Below are 17,882 nucleotides of genomic sequence, written 5' to 3' on the forward strand. Positions count from 1 at the left end.
AACAGATGCCAAGAAGAACAAAAGACCTTGGACCCGTAATGGGTCTTGAAGCACTATTTCTGCATCTCCCTGACCAAAGCCTCCCACATTGGGATTGCTTGTTAATGGTTGATCAAGCTTGATGGATTCACCCTCTGAAACAAGAAGTTCTGGTCCTGGAGGTATAATATCAACCACTTGATGTCCATCCGATGCATCAACTATGGTTATTTCATATCCCCCTTTTTCTTTACGTACTATTCTGCTTACTATACCTGCTGATGTAGCATTATAGACTGTATTGTTACTTTTGCTACCATCAGGATAAATCTGACCCCTTCCTCTGTTCCCACCTACGTATATGGGATATTTTAAGAAGTGAACGTCTTTCTTCGTAGCAGGGTCGGGGGAAAGAATGGGAAAGACGATTTCACTATATTTCTGACCGGGAACAGGACCTATCACAATAATATTTCTTTTATTGGGACGATAACTCTGAAAAGACAGATTTCCTATCTTTTCTTTCAACTCAGGAGAAATACGATCAAGGGGGGCTAATTCGAATCCGTCGGGTAAAATGAGAACAACCCCCATATTCAAAGTCCCCTTTTTACCATTAGCAAGAACTTGTTTCAGTTGCTTATCATAAGGGATTCGAACAACTGCTTCAAATACAGTATCAGGAAGCACAGCTTGCGGAACTTCAATATCCACGAGTTTATTAGCTAAATGGCAATTGGCACATACAATTCGTCCCGTTGCTTCTCGCGGGTTTTCATAACCCTGCTGCGCAAAAATGGGATATGCATTTGAAATAGATGCCCGAGTTATTATATATATCATGATCGATACAGAAATGGATCGAGTCATCTCTTCCTTTACCCAAGAAAAAGTATTTTTATTTTGCATGTCCAATCATTGATCCCCGAATTTCTACAATAAATTAGATAGGTAGCTAGTATAGTTCCCTATACACGAGTCTGTCATTGTACTGGAATAATTGTATTGGAATATAGGACGAATACCTTGAACAGATAAAAGTATAAAGAATTAAGTAAAATTGAAAATACTTTCTTTATACACGAAGAAAGATTCTGATTTGATTGATATAATAAGATCAAATGAGTTCTTTATTCATTCATTGAATGATAAATTACTACAAGCGAAGGAGATACACGATTTAAGAAAAGGAAGATCCAATATTTCACAATTGTATCTAGAATAACTGGAAAAGTGGAAACAAGACCAGATATAATTTGATCGTTATGATCCAATCCAAAATCGTTGTAGACCGAACCAATCATTAGTTCCCAACCATGGGTCGAGTGAAATCCGATCCATAAATCAGTAACTAAAAGAATAGAAAAAGCTTTTATTGTGTCACTTAAGTTATAGAGGAATTCCTGAACCCAAGAATTAAGAATGACGAGTTCTTCATTACTCAGAATAAAATAACCACTTAGAATAGCGAAACATATTATATTTGTCGAGAAATGCAAAATGATATGGAGATCATATTCATTGTGTGCTTTGACTAATTGTATTGTTTCCTTGTGTATTTCTATATGAAGTTTTTGTATATGCGTTTCCGGGTACTCCTTTATCATTTCGTCCAATAGGAATAGTTCTTCTAATTCTATGAATCTTTCCAGAACGTTTTTCTCTTGAATATGATTCAAAAAATTTTCGGATTGCCTGGTATTCCACCAATTAGTAACCCAAGGTTCCAGACATTTATTAAATGAGAAAGAGACCCACCAGGGCAAAAATACTATAGATGCGAGATATGGGAGGTGAGGCCGATGCTTTCTTTTTTTTCATTTTTTTTTTCTGTGAATTGAATTGTTAATGAACCTGCTTCATTCGTTGACTCTATCTGATCTGATATTTCTTTGAAGCACGAGTTGTTCTGGTAGAATAACAATTCAATATTATATGACCCGTTGGACATATAATAGTTCCGAATCGAATCTCTTTAGAAAGAAGATCTTTTGTCTCATGGTAGCTTGCTCCAGTCCCCTTACGAAACTTTCGACATGATTTCAATATTGGAATGATTTCAATATTGGACCTTGGACATATAATAGGTTAATTTGTCTATAGATATTAATTCCTTGAAAAAAATCTCCCATAAATCATTTGGAGATAAGATTTGCATCTGTTGACACCACAAGTCATCCAGAAAGATGAATTTGACAATTGATTGTTAGAGCGGCTGTGAAAATCTTCTCATGAACTAAAACAATCTGTGGTGATAACTAGTTGCAGTTGGTTATGCTGATCTTCTCTGTGCCACTTATCTATACTAGATTGATGTCCTCAAATTCCAAGTCCATCATATCTTCTCTCACTATCTTTGAACTGTGATCTTCTACTTCCTTTCTTAGCAATTGGGATTTGGATCGACTTATTTTTCCTGTCATGGACTTAATGGTCTTCTCTGAACATGTCCAAACATCCTTGAACAATAACCTCTCATTGTATCCCCAGCTGGTGCTATCTTCAGCTAACAATTAAGATGAGATACATGATGCAACCTGTTGACTCATAAAATAATGAATTATTACATACTATGAAATGTAAATATTGAAGCAATATTAGTCTTCTTTAGTATGATAATGTGGATGGCTTACAAAGTTAGTTTTTTCTGTTTTGGACAACTGTACTGATAGTACCAACATAACTTTTAAATGCTTTACACTTGCATAACATTGATATTCCCAAATATTTTGTATTTAGTTCAGTGTTACAGGGTAGTACTTGATGGATTGCTATAGATTTTTACTGCATATTTTGTTACTTCTAATTTGATCTGTTTACAATGATACAGGTACTAAGTATGCTACTTTTCTCTGAAGTGCATCAGATTGCCGTGCACTGCTTTTGATATAATGCTGATACAGAACATTTTCTTTAAGTTTGGGCGCTGGACTAGTTTCTTCTCATTGACATTTGCTCCCATTGCCAGTTTTCCATCCACTTCAAAAATGTCAAGCATAGAACAGTGATGGGTTTTGACAACATACCAAAATTGAGTGTTATGGGTAGGATTCAACATTGCAGTTCCAGTGCTTGCAGGCACAGGGTTGATGAAATGGAGACGAGCAATTGCTTAACCAAAGGAAGAATGTGCAGTTCATTGAACAGCTGCACGTATGTGTTACTCGAGCCAAAGTTTGTAATTAACAATCCTAGTAAAGTGAATGTTCATCATCCTGCTTATGTTTTGTAAAGATTTTTGTTTATGGCATTGCTTTAAGTTAAAATCTTCTTTCTCCCTTAATTTATTTTCTTTTACTTATACTTTGTAGCAAGGTTTTAAACCTTGGTCAAATACTAGTTTTCACACATTTGGACCGGCATAGTGCCAATACACTAGGTGGTATACTGATTTTTCACCTCTTGGTATCATTGAAAAAATAATAAAAGAATAAATACTAACTGGTACAACCTATATGGTCCAGCACCAATCCTTGATCAGACCTATAAATTCCCATTGGTATATATCAGTTCAATCAGTAACGTATCCTTCCTTTTCAGTACCATTTTGTTTTTATCTCTTTTCATTTCTTTTCTCCTTAACCCACTAAGATATGGTTTTTGGTGCATGAGTCATAATTGGATATGAAGTATATTATAATGTTCAATGTGGGCTTAATGCTGATATGTGCTTGTCTAGCTTGACCATACCTTGTATTGTTAGGCTCAGGTCAACCACAATCAACAAGCTTGTATTATGTGTTATTATCTCATTCAGTTGAATTATAGTTTGGTAGTTGCTATTTGTGGCACTTGTTTTATTCATGGATAATTTATGTAATGTAGATGCACCAAGAGGGTTGCATATGATTTTAATAAAGTTATGATATGGTTTCTAGAGATAACTTTTGGTAGGATTTAGAAAAGAATCATGGATTTTAGAAATTATATATTAATGTGACAAAAGTTATGTCTTTATAGTTGTCTCTTGATTGATTTCTAAAATCATTCATATATTTTTTTGATAAAGTCATTACTCCATTATTGTTCTCTCTGATTGATTACTAAAATTATTCATATATCTTTTCTCCTTTCAGTGAAGAATATGGTTGGAGAAGACAGCCAAGGGATATATTTTCCAGAGATCTGTTAATCTGGAATACGCTACACACTGATAAGAGCCAGTTTATACTCACCAGTGTTTGTGATTCACAGCATCTACATGATCCTCAATATAAGTCCTCTTGCAATGACATGGAAATAGGAGGTGTTGCAAGCAAGGTGCTTAAATTGATAGTTTTACTCCATTCCAACATCAAAAAGCTTGATGGTTTTTAGTGTTTTGCTCCATGTCTTGGTTGGCAGTAGTGTTGGACAATTTTATAGAATATATCCATATGAACCGTGTGGTGCACCACACATTATAAGGTTCTTTAGGTTCTTACGTACTACCTGAATACATATTTTTCTATTGAAGTGACTTTCTACTCCTCTGTTGAAAAATTAAAAGGTGGGGTTTGTCCTATTATGCAATGAATCTGCGATGTAAAACGGTAGTGCCTGTTGGATATTTAGGTCTTTCATAAACGTTAAAGAACATGCAGTTAAAACTTAAAGGGAAGAGAGGAAGATTCACTTTGTCTATTTATTAAATTCATTGTGACAGGTTTTAAGCTAAACTAAGCCTCTAAATTGTATGACATTGTGTTAGTTTCTAAGACCAAATTTACACACTTCTACTGTGTTTTACTGTTTGCTTAATCTTGCCTACTAAAAGTTTGGATTTAACACACTAAAATTGAAATGCTAATATCAACTAAAAAGAAGATTTAACCGTGATGGAGAACAACCTTGTTGTTGAGTGATACGAGATCTTATATTGCCCAGCCTAACTAGGAATAACCATGAAAATTATATATTTGATGAGAACCTACATTACATCAAATATGCCTTTTGTATCCTTTTTTGATGCACTTAGTGGCTTGGATGAAATTGAGAAACGCTCAAGACTGCTAATATGAAGGATCAACAATTTCTGTTAGGTTTGACAATCTTCAAAAATTAACTGAACTTTGTAATAAACTAGAAATCAAATTGCTTGGGCTTGAGTCACTTTGGCCATTTATGGTCATGATTTAAGTGCTGATCCAGTTACAAAATCTATCAGACAAGTACATCCTGGTCAGAACAGCAATATGATTCATAAGCTAAATTACATTTTGCAACTTATTTGGTATTTTTTATGATTTTTTTCTTTTTAGTTTTGATGAGTATTGGCCATTTCACTAACTAGATATGAAATTCTGATTTATTAGTTTCATGCTGATGCTTGATTGCTATGCTTGTCCAATTAGGTGAACCAAATAATTTTGAATTATTTAACATGTTGTTTCCAGTTCTTTGGATTTATGCCAAAATTTGTGAAGATAGTAGAAGTTGGACCTAGAGATGGTTTACAAAATGAAAAGCTCACTATACCTGCAGCTATAAAGGTTCAATTGATACAGAAGTTGGTTTCCTCTGGATTATCTGTTATCGAGGCCACAAGTTTTGTCTCTCCAAAATGGGTACCACAGGTAATATGGATTTATTCTCTCATCATTAAATAGTCCATATTAGCATAGAAATTTGGTCTTTTAGTTTGGTTGTTCTCCCAATAATCTTTCAAGAACTTAAGAACATAATTGAAGATTCCACAATGGTACCTATATGTTCTTTCATGTACAGTTCGTTGGCATATTATAAAGCTGCATACTCTTTCACAACCAGAAGAAAGAATGCAATAAATCATGTCCTATAATTCATAATGAACAATGCTGCACTGTTCAATACATTTAGCTTTAGTGAGATCTGTAAAGGAGAATAATCATTTTAATTGTATATGTAATTCTCAACTATAATATTGTAAAGCTCAAAGTGTTGTGATGAATATGAAATTTGTGCATCTATCCAGAGCCAGTTTATAGATGTAATCCTTGTAATATTATTTAATTGATTTTATATTTTATTATAGCTAGCAGATGCAAAGGATGTCATGCAAGCCATTCATGTTGTGCATGGTGTCAAGTTTCCTGTCTTAACTCCAAATCTCAAAGTAAGTTTCATAGATCAAGTCTTATTTTGACAATCTGAAGTAGCATGTATTCATCAAAGCAAGAGGCAATATTTGATAATTACATATGAAATATGCAGGGTTTTGAAGCAGCTATTGCATCTGGCGCCAAGGAAGTTGTCATATTTGCATCAGCTTCTGAGTCCTTTTCTAAGTCGAACATCAATTGCACCATTGAAGAGAGCCTTACTCGTTATCATGAAGTTGTTGTTGCTGCAAAAGGACTCGCAATACCTGTTCGTGGGTATGATGCTCCTACTAACTTATAGTAGCATATTTTCATAGTTTTAAGAGTGATAGCTTTCAGTTTATTATACAAAGGTTCTGTAGTATTCACTTGAATTACCTTTCTAGAATGTTATTTTTTTACATATTTATTATGCTTAGTCAAATGGGTTTTAGCTTCAAACGACCTCTATTTCAGTGACAGCACAATTGATATTGTAAAATCATCTCAAGTTATGAAATATAATAGATGGAACAAAGAAATTGTAGGGACAGTGTGGGAAAGAGATCAAGTCATGAAAGGAGAGAGGATTTGAGCAATGAGAGGCCCTTTTTTATTAGCAGGGCTAAAAAGTTAACCTAGAAGAATAAAAGAGAGGCAACAGAATAAGCAATCTACAATGTTGAGTAGGGTTATGGGAATCAAAAGTCCTGTACTTTTCTCTTAGATGCCCCAATATATTGCACAATATGGGGCATCCATCCAAGACTCAGTTCCCCAACAGCCGGTGGAATCTTCAGTTAGTCTAACCTCCCTATTTGATGTGTAATAGAGGAGGTTCATAGGACAGGCTGTGGTAGGAGGTGAGAGAAAGAGGATCAGAGGAAGAAAGAGAAGTTAAAAAATAATGATGCAGCACCAGTCAAAGATATTTCTTACGTGAACCAACAGTGAGCATAATAAAGAGGCCTGAGTTCAAATGCATCAAATTCAAGCTTCAAATAGGTTCAGCTGAAGGCCTGAAATTGCAGTATGGTTAAGTTTCATTGAGTTGATGGAAATCAGTCATTTAAGTTTATTTCAGCATTAGTTAAGGCTTAATTGACTCATTATAGCAGCAGATTTTAGCTATAAATGGTAGGCAAAATTTCTTTGTTTGGCTTCCCAATATTAAAAGTAATGTTTGTGATCTATTTCTTGCCTTGCATAAGAGATAAACTTTTGTCAGCAAAAATATTAAAATTGGCATAAATTTTGGAACTTCTCCTCTAATTGGTGGTATCCCATTAAAAGTCACTTGAATTGAATAGTGGGATGCAAAATAAGTTTAATGAAAGGAGGGTTTTTTTTTTTAAATAAAGAATTCTGAGGGAAGGAAATTGTCTAAAACATAAAATATGCACTTACAATTTAATGGCCTGTATATTTGTTCATGAGAAGAAATTGTTTTCCTGGTTTTATGCTCTCTTCTCATCTAATTTCATTATTCTTTTCACATCTACTTCTCTTTTGTTTGCTATCCCTAGCAAAGATAATATTTTTCATTTTGGAAGACCTTAATAAGTTTGGAAGCCATTTTCTCATTATTCCTGAATTGGAAAGGAAGGAGGTAAATAAGCCACAGGCATTCAAACTCACCTTGACATGTCAAGTGAAGAACCTTTGATCTTTCTCTTGTAGAGAAAACATAAGAAAGGAGAAAAACTATCAAATTAACTTTTCTTTGCTCAGTTCCCAAATAATAGTCTCTTGTTTTTTTTTGGCATCCAAGAGCAATCTGGAATCTTCATAATCTGGTCTTGCACATACTTTGGAGAAAAACCCACTCAATTGGGAATCTTGGTTGAGTAATTGGCTGTCAATAGCTTGCTTGCAGGTTTTTCATAATTTCCTCAAAAGTTATGGCAAAAGAGATCTTTCGAGTGTCAATAGCTTGCTTGCAGGTTTTTCATAATTTCCTCAAAAGTTTTGGCAATAGAGATCTTTCGAGTGTTGTGTGTTCTTTGTGTATAGCTCCAATTAAAATTTACTCCAAGATTTTGCATGAATTTGCTAACATTTTTAAGTCTCAGCAAAAGTTAGAGACCACAAGATTGTCATCAAATTTATGGACGTACTTGGTTCACTTGATGACACTTCCTTTTACCCTTACTATTCTAATGGGTGAGGAGTTATGACGTGTCATGGACATATAGGCATGACACTAAAATCCTATATCCAATAAGAAATGAATATAAATTGTATAATAACCATACACTTGTAAGATAACATAATGACCAAGGGAGTTACAATTCTGTGAACCCTGTGAATGTGCAGAGCATGCTGCAGAGTTTAGAGACGCAAAGAGGCCAGGAACTCTAGTAGACATGGAATTTGGTAATATTAGTATTTCTGACACTATAACATGAGGTGCTCTGGACCATATTCCTTGTTGCATCAGTTGTATTCAAGGTCTACCATACCGAAATGTACCGCTCGTATCGGGCGGTACATACTGGTCCGACAGATTACCGGTACGCGGACTGCCCGGTACCACTATATTGCTACAGTACGTACTACAGTATTATACTGTAGCACTGCTACAGTATGAAAAACGTATAAAATTACTCGGTACACTAGGGTGTACCGCTCGGTACGTCCTGATGTACCACCCGGTACACCGGTACCGTATCGTACTAAGCTCAGGTTGAAACGCTGGTACAGTACGGTACAACGAACCTTGGTTGTATTATTAATGATATTTGATTATTTGTAAGCTAAAGCAGCGGTTATCTATTTCTCAAACCTACAACTTATTCAGATTAAAGTTATGCTAGTTCATGATAGACTATAGATTGTTAATTTTAGAGTTTGATTTTCTTTTATTTCACTCTAGTATGTGTTGTCAGTTTATTTCTGGATTAGTGAACCTGCTTCACACAACAGCTTTTAACTAATAAAAAAATTTCTTGTGAAAATTCTCTTGTTGGATATAGTGGCTAGCCCAAAATGATAAGCATTATTTTGTTCTTGGATGAAACTAGTCCTCTCAATGAGAACATATGGAAACTGAAGGACATTGCCCAAATAGACAAAATGACAGGAAGGATCCATGTAGCTGATTGCAATTAGTTGGGCCTAGGGCAGGGTTAGTTGCTTTGGAGAGTATATTAAAGTTAAGGGTTGCCAATAATGCCTATAATCCTGGATGACTGATGCTAACTTCGAACTTCACTATGCAGATTCTTATCATTGTGCTAAAACATCTTATTCGTTAAATATATGCACCTACAATTTAGATCCTTTTTTGGTGGCATATGTAATGTTGTAATGCATAAAATCTTATTAATCAATGTTTTGATTTTTGAAATCATGGACAATAAATTTAGATCCTTTGTTGGCATTTGCAGCATTGTTATTTGGTATAACACGTCTGATCTGATGTTAGCAATATTAATTGGTAGGTATGTGTCTTGTGCCATGGGGTGTCCTGTAGAAGGAACAGTGCCTCCAGAAAAGGTGGCATATGTGGCTAAAAAGCTTTATGACATGGGCTGTTCTGAAATCTCACTTGGTGATACCATCGGAGTCGGTACTCCAGGTAGGATTCGTCCATTTCTACCACATACGGTATCTGTATTTATAGTATATGCTGCCCAAGAATTAACAACTACTACTGTCCATTTTGGCTTTTACAGAACCGTGTTGTCAACATAGTATTTCATCAACAGGAACAATTAAACATGTTATGATACCTGCTCTAAGATTACAACAAAGTGGTACTTTGCTGCTGGATGCCACTCTGACATTAATTTTTTTTTCTTCCTAATAGGGACTGTGATTCCGATGCTCAAAACTGTAATGTCTCTCATTCCAGAAGACAAGCTTGCAGTCCATTTTCATGATACTTATGGCCAAGCGCTCTCAAACATTTTGGTCGCTCTACAAGTAAGCAAACTCCGATCTGTGTCAAGCATGGATCTAAATCCAAACGTCTGTTTGATCTTCATCTGATTTCATTCCTACGAACAGATGGGGATCAGTGTAGTCGACTCATCTGTGGCTGGCCTGGGTGGATGCCCCTACGCCAAGGGAGCTTCAGGGAACGTGGCTACCGAAGACGTAGTATACATGCTTAATGGCCTCGGCATCAAAACCAATGTGGATTTGGGCAAGCTCATGGCTGCTGGGGACTTCATCTGCAAGCATTTGGGACGTCGGTCCGGATCAAAATCTGCCACTGCATTGAGCAGAGTCACTGCAGATGCCTCCAAGATCTAATGTAAGATGGCAGTAAGAGCACCCATTTGCTATGTTATGTTATCAACCATTGGTTACCTCCCCTAATATAGGGGTTCAGTTGAGATAATCGATCTGCTTATACCTAAATGGAAGAAATTGTCAACTTGTTTAATGTACATGAAATAAATGTTCCACAATGTGATCAGTGAACTTGGATGCCAAACTTGAACTTCAATGAAATTATGGAAATGTTTGTCTTCTTTTTCTTCTCCTTATTTTACAATTTAGATGCTTAACCTGGTATGGGATGACATTGGTGGCGTACTAACTAGCCTAATTTGATCTTGATCTAACTTGCACTATGAGCCTTTGGTCTCATTTGAGGTGTATAGGATTTCTGACTCGATACATTCGATTCGACGTTTAAGTTACGACTTTGAAAATAAAATAGATAATAAGGAAGGGATAGATCTCATAAATCATGATTATGTTTGTTTATAATAATTGACTTTTTATTCCGTATACAGAAATTATTAGAAGAATATTTTTTGTTTGGGTTTCAAGCAATATGGCATGTTGGGTGATTTGATTACTTTGTTAATTTGGATGCTACGTATGGAGTTATTATTGGAGATAAATATTTTTTTTATCATTAACAAAACAGGTATATTGATTTATTACAGGAATTGAAGGAGGTAAAATGAGACCTAAGAAAGCTCGATAACGGGAAAGGATCTATACGACAATCCTAAATAGTTAAAATTTTACGACTTTGATATAAATGATTAGACTTCAAAATGGCTCTGTCAGATGTGCTTTATATGGTACTACTACGACATCCATGCACGTGCTTCATTTAATGCGAGGAAGGGAGCCGCAGGACATGCGAACGCATATTTTAATTATAATTGGGTGGGTTAGTTGTACCAGAAATGTCGACCCGACGCCATCTCCATTGATTGCTTTGGCAAATAATATATATTTGAACCTCTTTCACTACATGATTAGTTGTACCAGAAAGGTCCCACCACACACTCTCTCTCTCTCTCTCTAAATTTTCTTGTGACTTCCTATTTGTTGCACCAAACAATGTTAATTAACGCTTCATCTCTCTATCTCTCCTAAATAACTCATTAGAATGCTGACTATCCGTTACATGATTTTGTTTTTTTCACCACGCGACTTTGATTAACCCTTTATTGAAATATGATAATTTTTTAACCTCTTCACAAAACAATATATGAATTTTTAATATATATTTTCTTTCTGTACATACATAGTAAAAATAATATCGATCGATTCCTTTGATAAGTGATCCTCATGTGATGATGTCTAGACTTTGAGATAAAGATCTACTATCTCTCCCATTTCAACTATGTAAAAAAAAAAAAAAAAAGGTTAAGAGGAGATCGTTAAAAGTAATTAAGTATTACCTCCCTATATATTATTTCATAAAATATTTTACTCCTTTATGATCATGTATAAAAGCTCATTTTTAATACAATCGTCATGTATACTTTTCATCGCTCACATCAACATACATTTATCTTGGTTTACTAACTTAAGCGTCGAAGGGATCAAATCAAAAAACCTCTCTTGACCTTAGTTTTCGTCTTGACGTTTTTATCTCGAAGACACCTTGGGCAACTCTGTGCACATGAGTCTGAACTATGTCAAGTTAACATGGGTCTGATGGCTTCTTCGACTCCTCGATTCATTCGTAGGTCGACACTTGAGGAGTCGAGTTAAGACTCGTATTAATCAATCAATCCTTGTCCATCTTCCTAACAACTTTGGAAGAAGAGAGTATATCTTTCAACCAAAGAACTTGATTAGTCTTCTCGTCTAACAGGAAGAGAAGTGTGTTATCTATGGAGCAGGCGGACTAATTGTCACCCTTAATCCCAACCTATACTTATAAGGAAGAAGTGCTCATTCTAACTCTTATTGTTGTAAAGGGCACCACTAATCTTAAAGCTCGCTTAAGCAACCAAATAGTAGCTATTTTTTGCCTTATATAGTTAAAAGTAGGTAGAAAGAGTTTACGGGTTAGATAATACCAAGGAGGTAGGAGGCAACACTCTTTGATGAACACTATCAAATACTATCACGAGTTGGGTGCCATCTATGAGGGCATTATTGTCCACCGTTATAGGTAAGACAAAATCACTACATGAAGAGAAAAACAAGGTATCACCATTGCAACTCGAACTCGATTGGGATAGAGTACATAATCCATAAGCGATCTATGGGTTATGTGCTCATTATTGATTTCTGATCATATATACTTTTCATAAACTCTAAATCTCAAAGAATCTTTGAATTCACTAGGATCAACTCTCCCAGGATGGAGCGCCAACCTCCTTAGCCATTTCATAGCCAAGGTGTTAGGAGGAGATCGTGGAGAAAGTAGAAACATTCCAAATTATTGAGACAGAAGAAGTTTTTAAGGTTTAAGGTCTTTGAAAGCCCAAAGTGTTGAGAGCCGACATGCTTGAAGGCTGAGACACCGAGGAATTATCATGCCCTTAAAAAAAGAGCTAAGGACGAGACTAAGAAGAGAAAGCTCCTAAGAAAGACCATAGTAGCTCAAACGAGAGAATGAGCATCGCCCTTGTAATTAAAGGAGATTTATGAGAACCGATCAATCTCTCTCCTCCCATATTAAAGATAAGTGTGTTAAATCTTAGATTTTGATGATAAAATTAATTAATATTATTGATGATTTGATCTACGTTTTGAGTGACACATGAAGCTTTGATCAAGGAAAAACAATTAAAAGCAGGAAGAATCATGTTGGGCCGGAGAGAAACATGTCCGAAGATTGGACGTTAAGCTGAAGGATTGGTCGACGTATCAGAAGAAGCCTTTGGGTCATGTATTCGGGCATCGGGCCAAAAAGAGCAAAAATTACGCCAAGAAAATCGGAGTTGCGGAGGTCAACTGGCTGATTGGACAATAGATCATAAAATAGGGTGATACACTAAAGAATTGGATGAGGCGTCAATGAACCAATGACATGCCAGATAACATTCGATTGACCTTATAATAATTATCTAGATCGAAGTAGGTTTTAAGTGTGTAGGATTAACTACGATAGCGATTAAGGCATAAAGAAAAATAAAGTCACAGAGTTAAGAACGAGATTTTGTTAGGAGTTCGAGAGTTCGTCGGAAGTCCAAACATTCGTTGAAAGTTCTACCAGAATTGACCAAGAAGTCCAAGAGCTTACCAAAGAAGCTTATCAGAACTCATCAAGAAAATCATCGTGAAGTCTAGGAGCTTGTCAGGAGTCCGTTGGAATATTGTCGAGAGATCGTCGGAAGTTCGCCGAAAGTTCGTTAGAAGATCGCCGGAAGAAACCTAGACTTACCGGACTTATTTAGCTTAGTGTATACCTTAAAATTCATAGTTAGCACATAATTGGGTTGAAATTGGGCCAACTCAAGTAGGAGCCAATTGGGCCCAAGTTTAGGCTGTGTTGGGCCAAGTGAAAGACCAAAATAGTGACCCAACAAGTGGAATCGTCGTGGCACAGTCTCCGAGACTATGTCAGACGATGGTACCACTAGTTTGGGCGGTAGTACCACCCAGACTCAATCTCCGAGAGATTGCCAAGTGGTGGTACCGTTAGATTGGGCGGTGGTACTGCCCAGTGTCAATGCTACAAGCGATGGTACCGCCCAACACAAGTACTGGTACCGCTAGGACCCGGGAAACCCAGGATGAGACACTTTTAGGCTCCAAGTTTGAATTCACTTTAGGCTTATAAATACCCCTCTCATCCCCGATTAATTAATACAAGAATTAAGAGAAAAAAAGTAAAAAAAATACTATTATAATATTATAAGAACTCCTCTCAAGCTCTAAGTGTTAGTCTTATTTAAGAGATGAGTGAAGGGGGTTATAAAGGTTCTCTCTTGAACCTGTCAAAAAAAGAATCAAGTTGTAAGAGTAGTTGATCTTCGTCCATTGAAGGAAGATCATTAGTGGATGCCGATGGCCTCGACGGAAGAGGAATCGGTATAGTAGATGTAGGTCACGACGATCGAACCACTATAAAATGGTTTGCATTTCTGTTTTATAATTTACCTTTACTGCAAATTGAATTATTACTTTCATTACCTTACGAATACGCTTTCAAGTTAACATCTCTCCGAAATGATTTTTCATCGTAAAAATTTCTTAAACCGATGATTTTATCCGCTCAACTAATTCACCCCCCCCCCCCCCCCCCACCCCCCCCTCTCCCTTTTAGTGTCTGACTCGATCCTAACAAAGTGTTCTCTCGAGTATAATCCAAAGAGATACTAATTAATAAAGGGACACCTTGAAAAGCATAAAAATATTAATATGTGGAGACTACCTTAAAAAGCATATAAAAAAACTAATCATGTTACGAGACATAAAGTAAAATGTGTTTAAAGCATAAGTCGAGAAACTCTACTTGTGTAAGAAAAACTCAAACGGTAAGAGGCATAAGATAAAATATGTTATAAAGTATGTGAGTTAGAAAAACTCAACCAATGTAAGAAGAAAATTTTCACGATTAGAAGCACATGATGAAATATGTCTGAGCTACATGAATCGAGAAAAATCGACCCTCATCAACGCTTGCACAACTCATGGAGGTCGAGCTCCTTGACACCCGTCAGTTTTCACCTAATGTGGGAGAGGTTGGGTGATCCTGATCCCCATTGGCATTTGCTCGATATATAGAGGTTGGCGATTCTAAAGACATAGATCAGAAAAGCTTGACCCTCCCTTCCATTGTTGTTGAGGTGCAAAGGTCATGAAACCTAACCTCACCTTACTGCCAAGCTATACAGGACGGGTGCCCTAAGCCCCCTTATTACTAAGTAGTGGAGATTAAACACCCACCCTCGTAGAGGCTGAGAAACTTAACCCCACCTTACTATTAAGCTACAAAGGCCAGGCACCCTAACCCCCCATTATTGTCAAGGCATGGAGGTCGGGCGCCCAACCCCCCTTGCTGCCAAGGCACGGAGGTCGAAAATTTGACCTCCCTTATTTTTTAGGTGTGATGATAAAAAAATCCAATCATCCTTGCTTTTGAGGTGCAAAGGTTGGGAAACTCGCCCCCTTAGTTGTTGAGGTGTGGAGCTTAGGAAACCCAACCCCTCTTGCTGTCGAAGTGTGGAGGTCAAGAAACTTGACCCCCTTCACTATCGTGGTGCGTAAGTCGAGAAACCTTACATCCCTTGTTTTTAAATTTCTTTAATTATCAAATTCTAAATGAGATTGATGACCTCAAATAGGCATATGGAATACTCCTCCCAACCCACCTCTACATGGTACATGTGTCAGATAAGCTGATAACTACACTTTAGGATCTCTCTGGAAGAACCCTCAGAGCATACCTTCATGAGGGGACAAATGATAGAAAAAATATTGTCGACTAATCATCATTCGACATGTGATCTCCACATGACATATAGGCTGAAAGAAATAGATAAAGATTACTCTCACCGATCTGCTCATGTGGACAAGGGTCCAAGATAAACAGTTATAGGTTGTTTCCCCTATTGTTGGCCATATAGAGAAAAGGCCAAGAAAAGGTTATTGAAAGCGGTTAAGGGCTACCTTCTCGTAAAATATTTTATAGAAGTTTACAATCGAATATAAAGGTTCATTTTTAGTACAATGAAAAAAAATATTTTTTACCACTTGTGTCCATATGCACCTACCTCATATTACTAACTTGGACATTGGATAGAGTAAAAAAAAAAAAATCTTTCTTAATTTCAATTTCATATAGGTGGTACTCTAGAGCACATCGTTTTTACCTTAAAGGTCCATTGAATAACCTTTATGTACACGGGTTTGGGCTAAGGAAAATGTCAATAACTTATTCTCATAACACACACACTTTCCCTGTGCCAATACACCTTCCCCGTGCCAATACACATGCATTTTATTTGCGCGCGCACGCATGCACTGCACACACACAAATTGTGTCTCAAACACAAGTTGTATTACAAAATTTAACAGCAGAAGTATAAGAAATAATTTTAATTATTCTTATAATTTTGATTATTCAAGTTTTAATTGGACATCAAAATTTGAGGATCATTCGAGTGTTTTTAATTTCTCTTTAAAGAAAGTTCACAGAAACCAAAGCCATTGACGTCCAGCTCATATAACATGATCACCAAAATGCCACGTACCAACCAAAATAAATAATAAATAAAACAGAAAAAAAGCATCAACATGGCACGTTCTAAAAACAAAATAAATGATCAAGACTAGATTTAACGACAAATCTTTTTTATAGAAAAATTACTCATTAAATTAGTTAATAATTTTTTTAAAATATTAAACTTGATATGATCATTATTTTCGATCAATCAAAACTTGAGTCCTGATAGTATCATGAGTATCGTCAACCGGTGAGTTAGCATGATTGGTTCATTACCGAAGGTGTAGGTTCATTCAAGTACAATTTCCTAATTGACGTTGGAGACTTGATGAGGTGAGATCACATAAGCGACCTAGTCGGAAGTCGTTATATTTGTGAAGACCTTATTTAGGATGATCGAGTAGGTGGTCTGGGATCTTCCTAATTGTAAGGTACCTCCCTTGGTTGGGTCGTTCGGGTGTCCCCGGGCAAAGGATTATCTTGTGGTTGTGTCTTGACAGCGAGGCCGCCTCTTGACTACCAACAATCCTATGTGACAGGTCAACGCTTAGGGTTGCCCGACACGGCTCCTTCGATGCTTAAGTTAGCGAAGGAAAAAAAACAATAGTTTTATCGATCATTGATGTAAGGCTTGAGAAAAGATTGGCTTACTGATTGTTTTACTGTCCTAAATTGTTTTTAGGAAAAAAACAATCCTAAATTGTTTTACTGATTGGCTTGAGAAAAGATTAGGTGAATCTCCTAATCGTTCTTTGATTTTGATAAGATATGATGATTTGATAAGATACGATGATTATTATCGATCATTGATGTAAGGCATATGGGGATGTACTACAGTGCTATGTTGGGAATGATAATTTGAAGTTCTGCTAAGTGTTCTTACTAGATATAATTCAATATATATCAAATTCAAGAAATATTTTATCGAGATGATCGGAGTAAAATTGTCCCTATCAAATTCAATAAATACTTACTAGATATACCATATTAATCTCCTCTAAGGTTGATAAGGAGCCTACCTAACATATTATATTTAGATGATAAAAAAAATACTCTTTTTATTAAATCGATAATTATAAATATCTCTTCATTATAAACTTATCAGAACATGAACTCATTTTTACCACAGAATTAAGACTCTCTTTTAACCATTGAATGGGTATCTTTTATATTAATAGAGATATTTGTTTTTACTTCATACAAAATACAAAATAGGAGATATAATTATTTGTAATTCTTATCAAAATTAATTAAAAACAATTAATTAAATAATTAATTAAATAATATTTCAAACATAGAATTATATTCAATATAGTTTGGAACTCTCAACCTAAATAATTCTGATATCGCATAGTCGTCACCAAAACTAATCTGTTGGCCTCAAGTCAAAGATTCTTCACCAACTCGCCCATTGTTTCCTTGACATCCACCTATCATCACCCCAACGCACGCAACCCTGTCTCTCTCTCCCTCTCTCTCGCTCT

The 17,882-nt window shown here is 36.0% G+C and overlaps 2 protein-coding genes across 6 annotated transcripts in view; one reads left to right on the top strand and one right to left on the bottom strand.

The window, feature by feature from the left end:
* The window catches only part of LOC135619797 (cytochrome f-like), a 1,464-nt gene extending 468 nt beyond the window's left edge, over positions 1–996 (bottom strand). The window contains exon 1 of the mRNA XM_065122146.1: positions 1–996. This exon is cut by the window's left edge and continues 468 nt beyond it. Coding sequence (XP_064978218.1) covers positions 1–888 — 888 coding nt within the window. The 5' untranslated portion in view covers positions 889–996.
* Positions 1–10,498, top strand: part of LOC103995156 (uncharacterized) — a 13,838-nt gene extending 3,340 nt beyond the window's left edge. For 2 of the 5 annotated variants that reach the window (XM_065122143.1, XM_065122145.1), the window contains exons 2-9: positions 2,948–3,132; positions 4,056–4,239; positions 5,355–5,534; positions 5,972–6,052; positions 6,151–6,314; positions 9,461–9,597; positions 9,829–9,944; positions 10,029–10,498. In XM_065122143.1, the coding sequence (XP_064978215.1) occupies positions 2,987–3,132; positions 4,056–4,239; positions 5,355–5,534; positions 5,972–6,052; positions 6,151–6,314; positions 9,461–9,597; positions 9,829–9,944; positions 10,029–10,277 (1,257 nt within the window). In that variant the 5' untranslated portion in view covers positions 2,948–2,986 and the 3' untranslated portion in view covers positions 10,278–10,498. Of the gene's footprint in view, positions 1–2,809; positions 3,133–4,055; positions 4,240–5,354; positions 5,535–5,971; positions 6,053–6,150; positions 6,315–9,460; positions 9,598–9,828; positions 9,945–10,028 lie in introns of all 5 variants that reach the window. The other 3 variants (XM_018829672.2, XM_065122144.1, XM_018829675.2) reach the window with 3 other exon arrangements.
* Positions 10,499–17,882: the final 7,384 nt, after the last annotated feature.

The sequence above is a fragment of the Musa acuminata genome, chromosome BXJ2-8 (assembly GCF_036884655.1).
Source record: "Musa acuminata AAA Group cultivar baxijiao chromosome BXJ2-8, Cavendish_Baxijiao_AAA, whole genome shotgun sequence".
In the NCBI taxonomy this organism is placed as follows: Eukaryota; Viridiplantae; Streptophyta; class Magnoliopsida; order Zingiberales; family Musaceae; genus Musa; species Musa acuminata.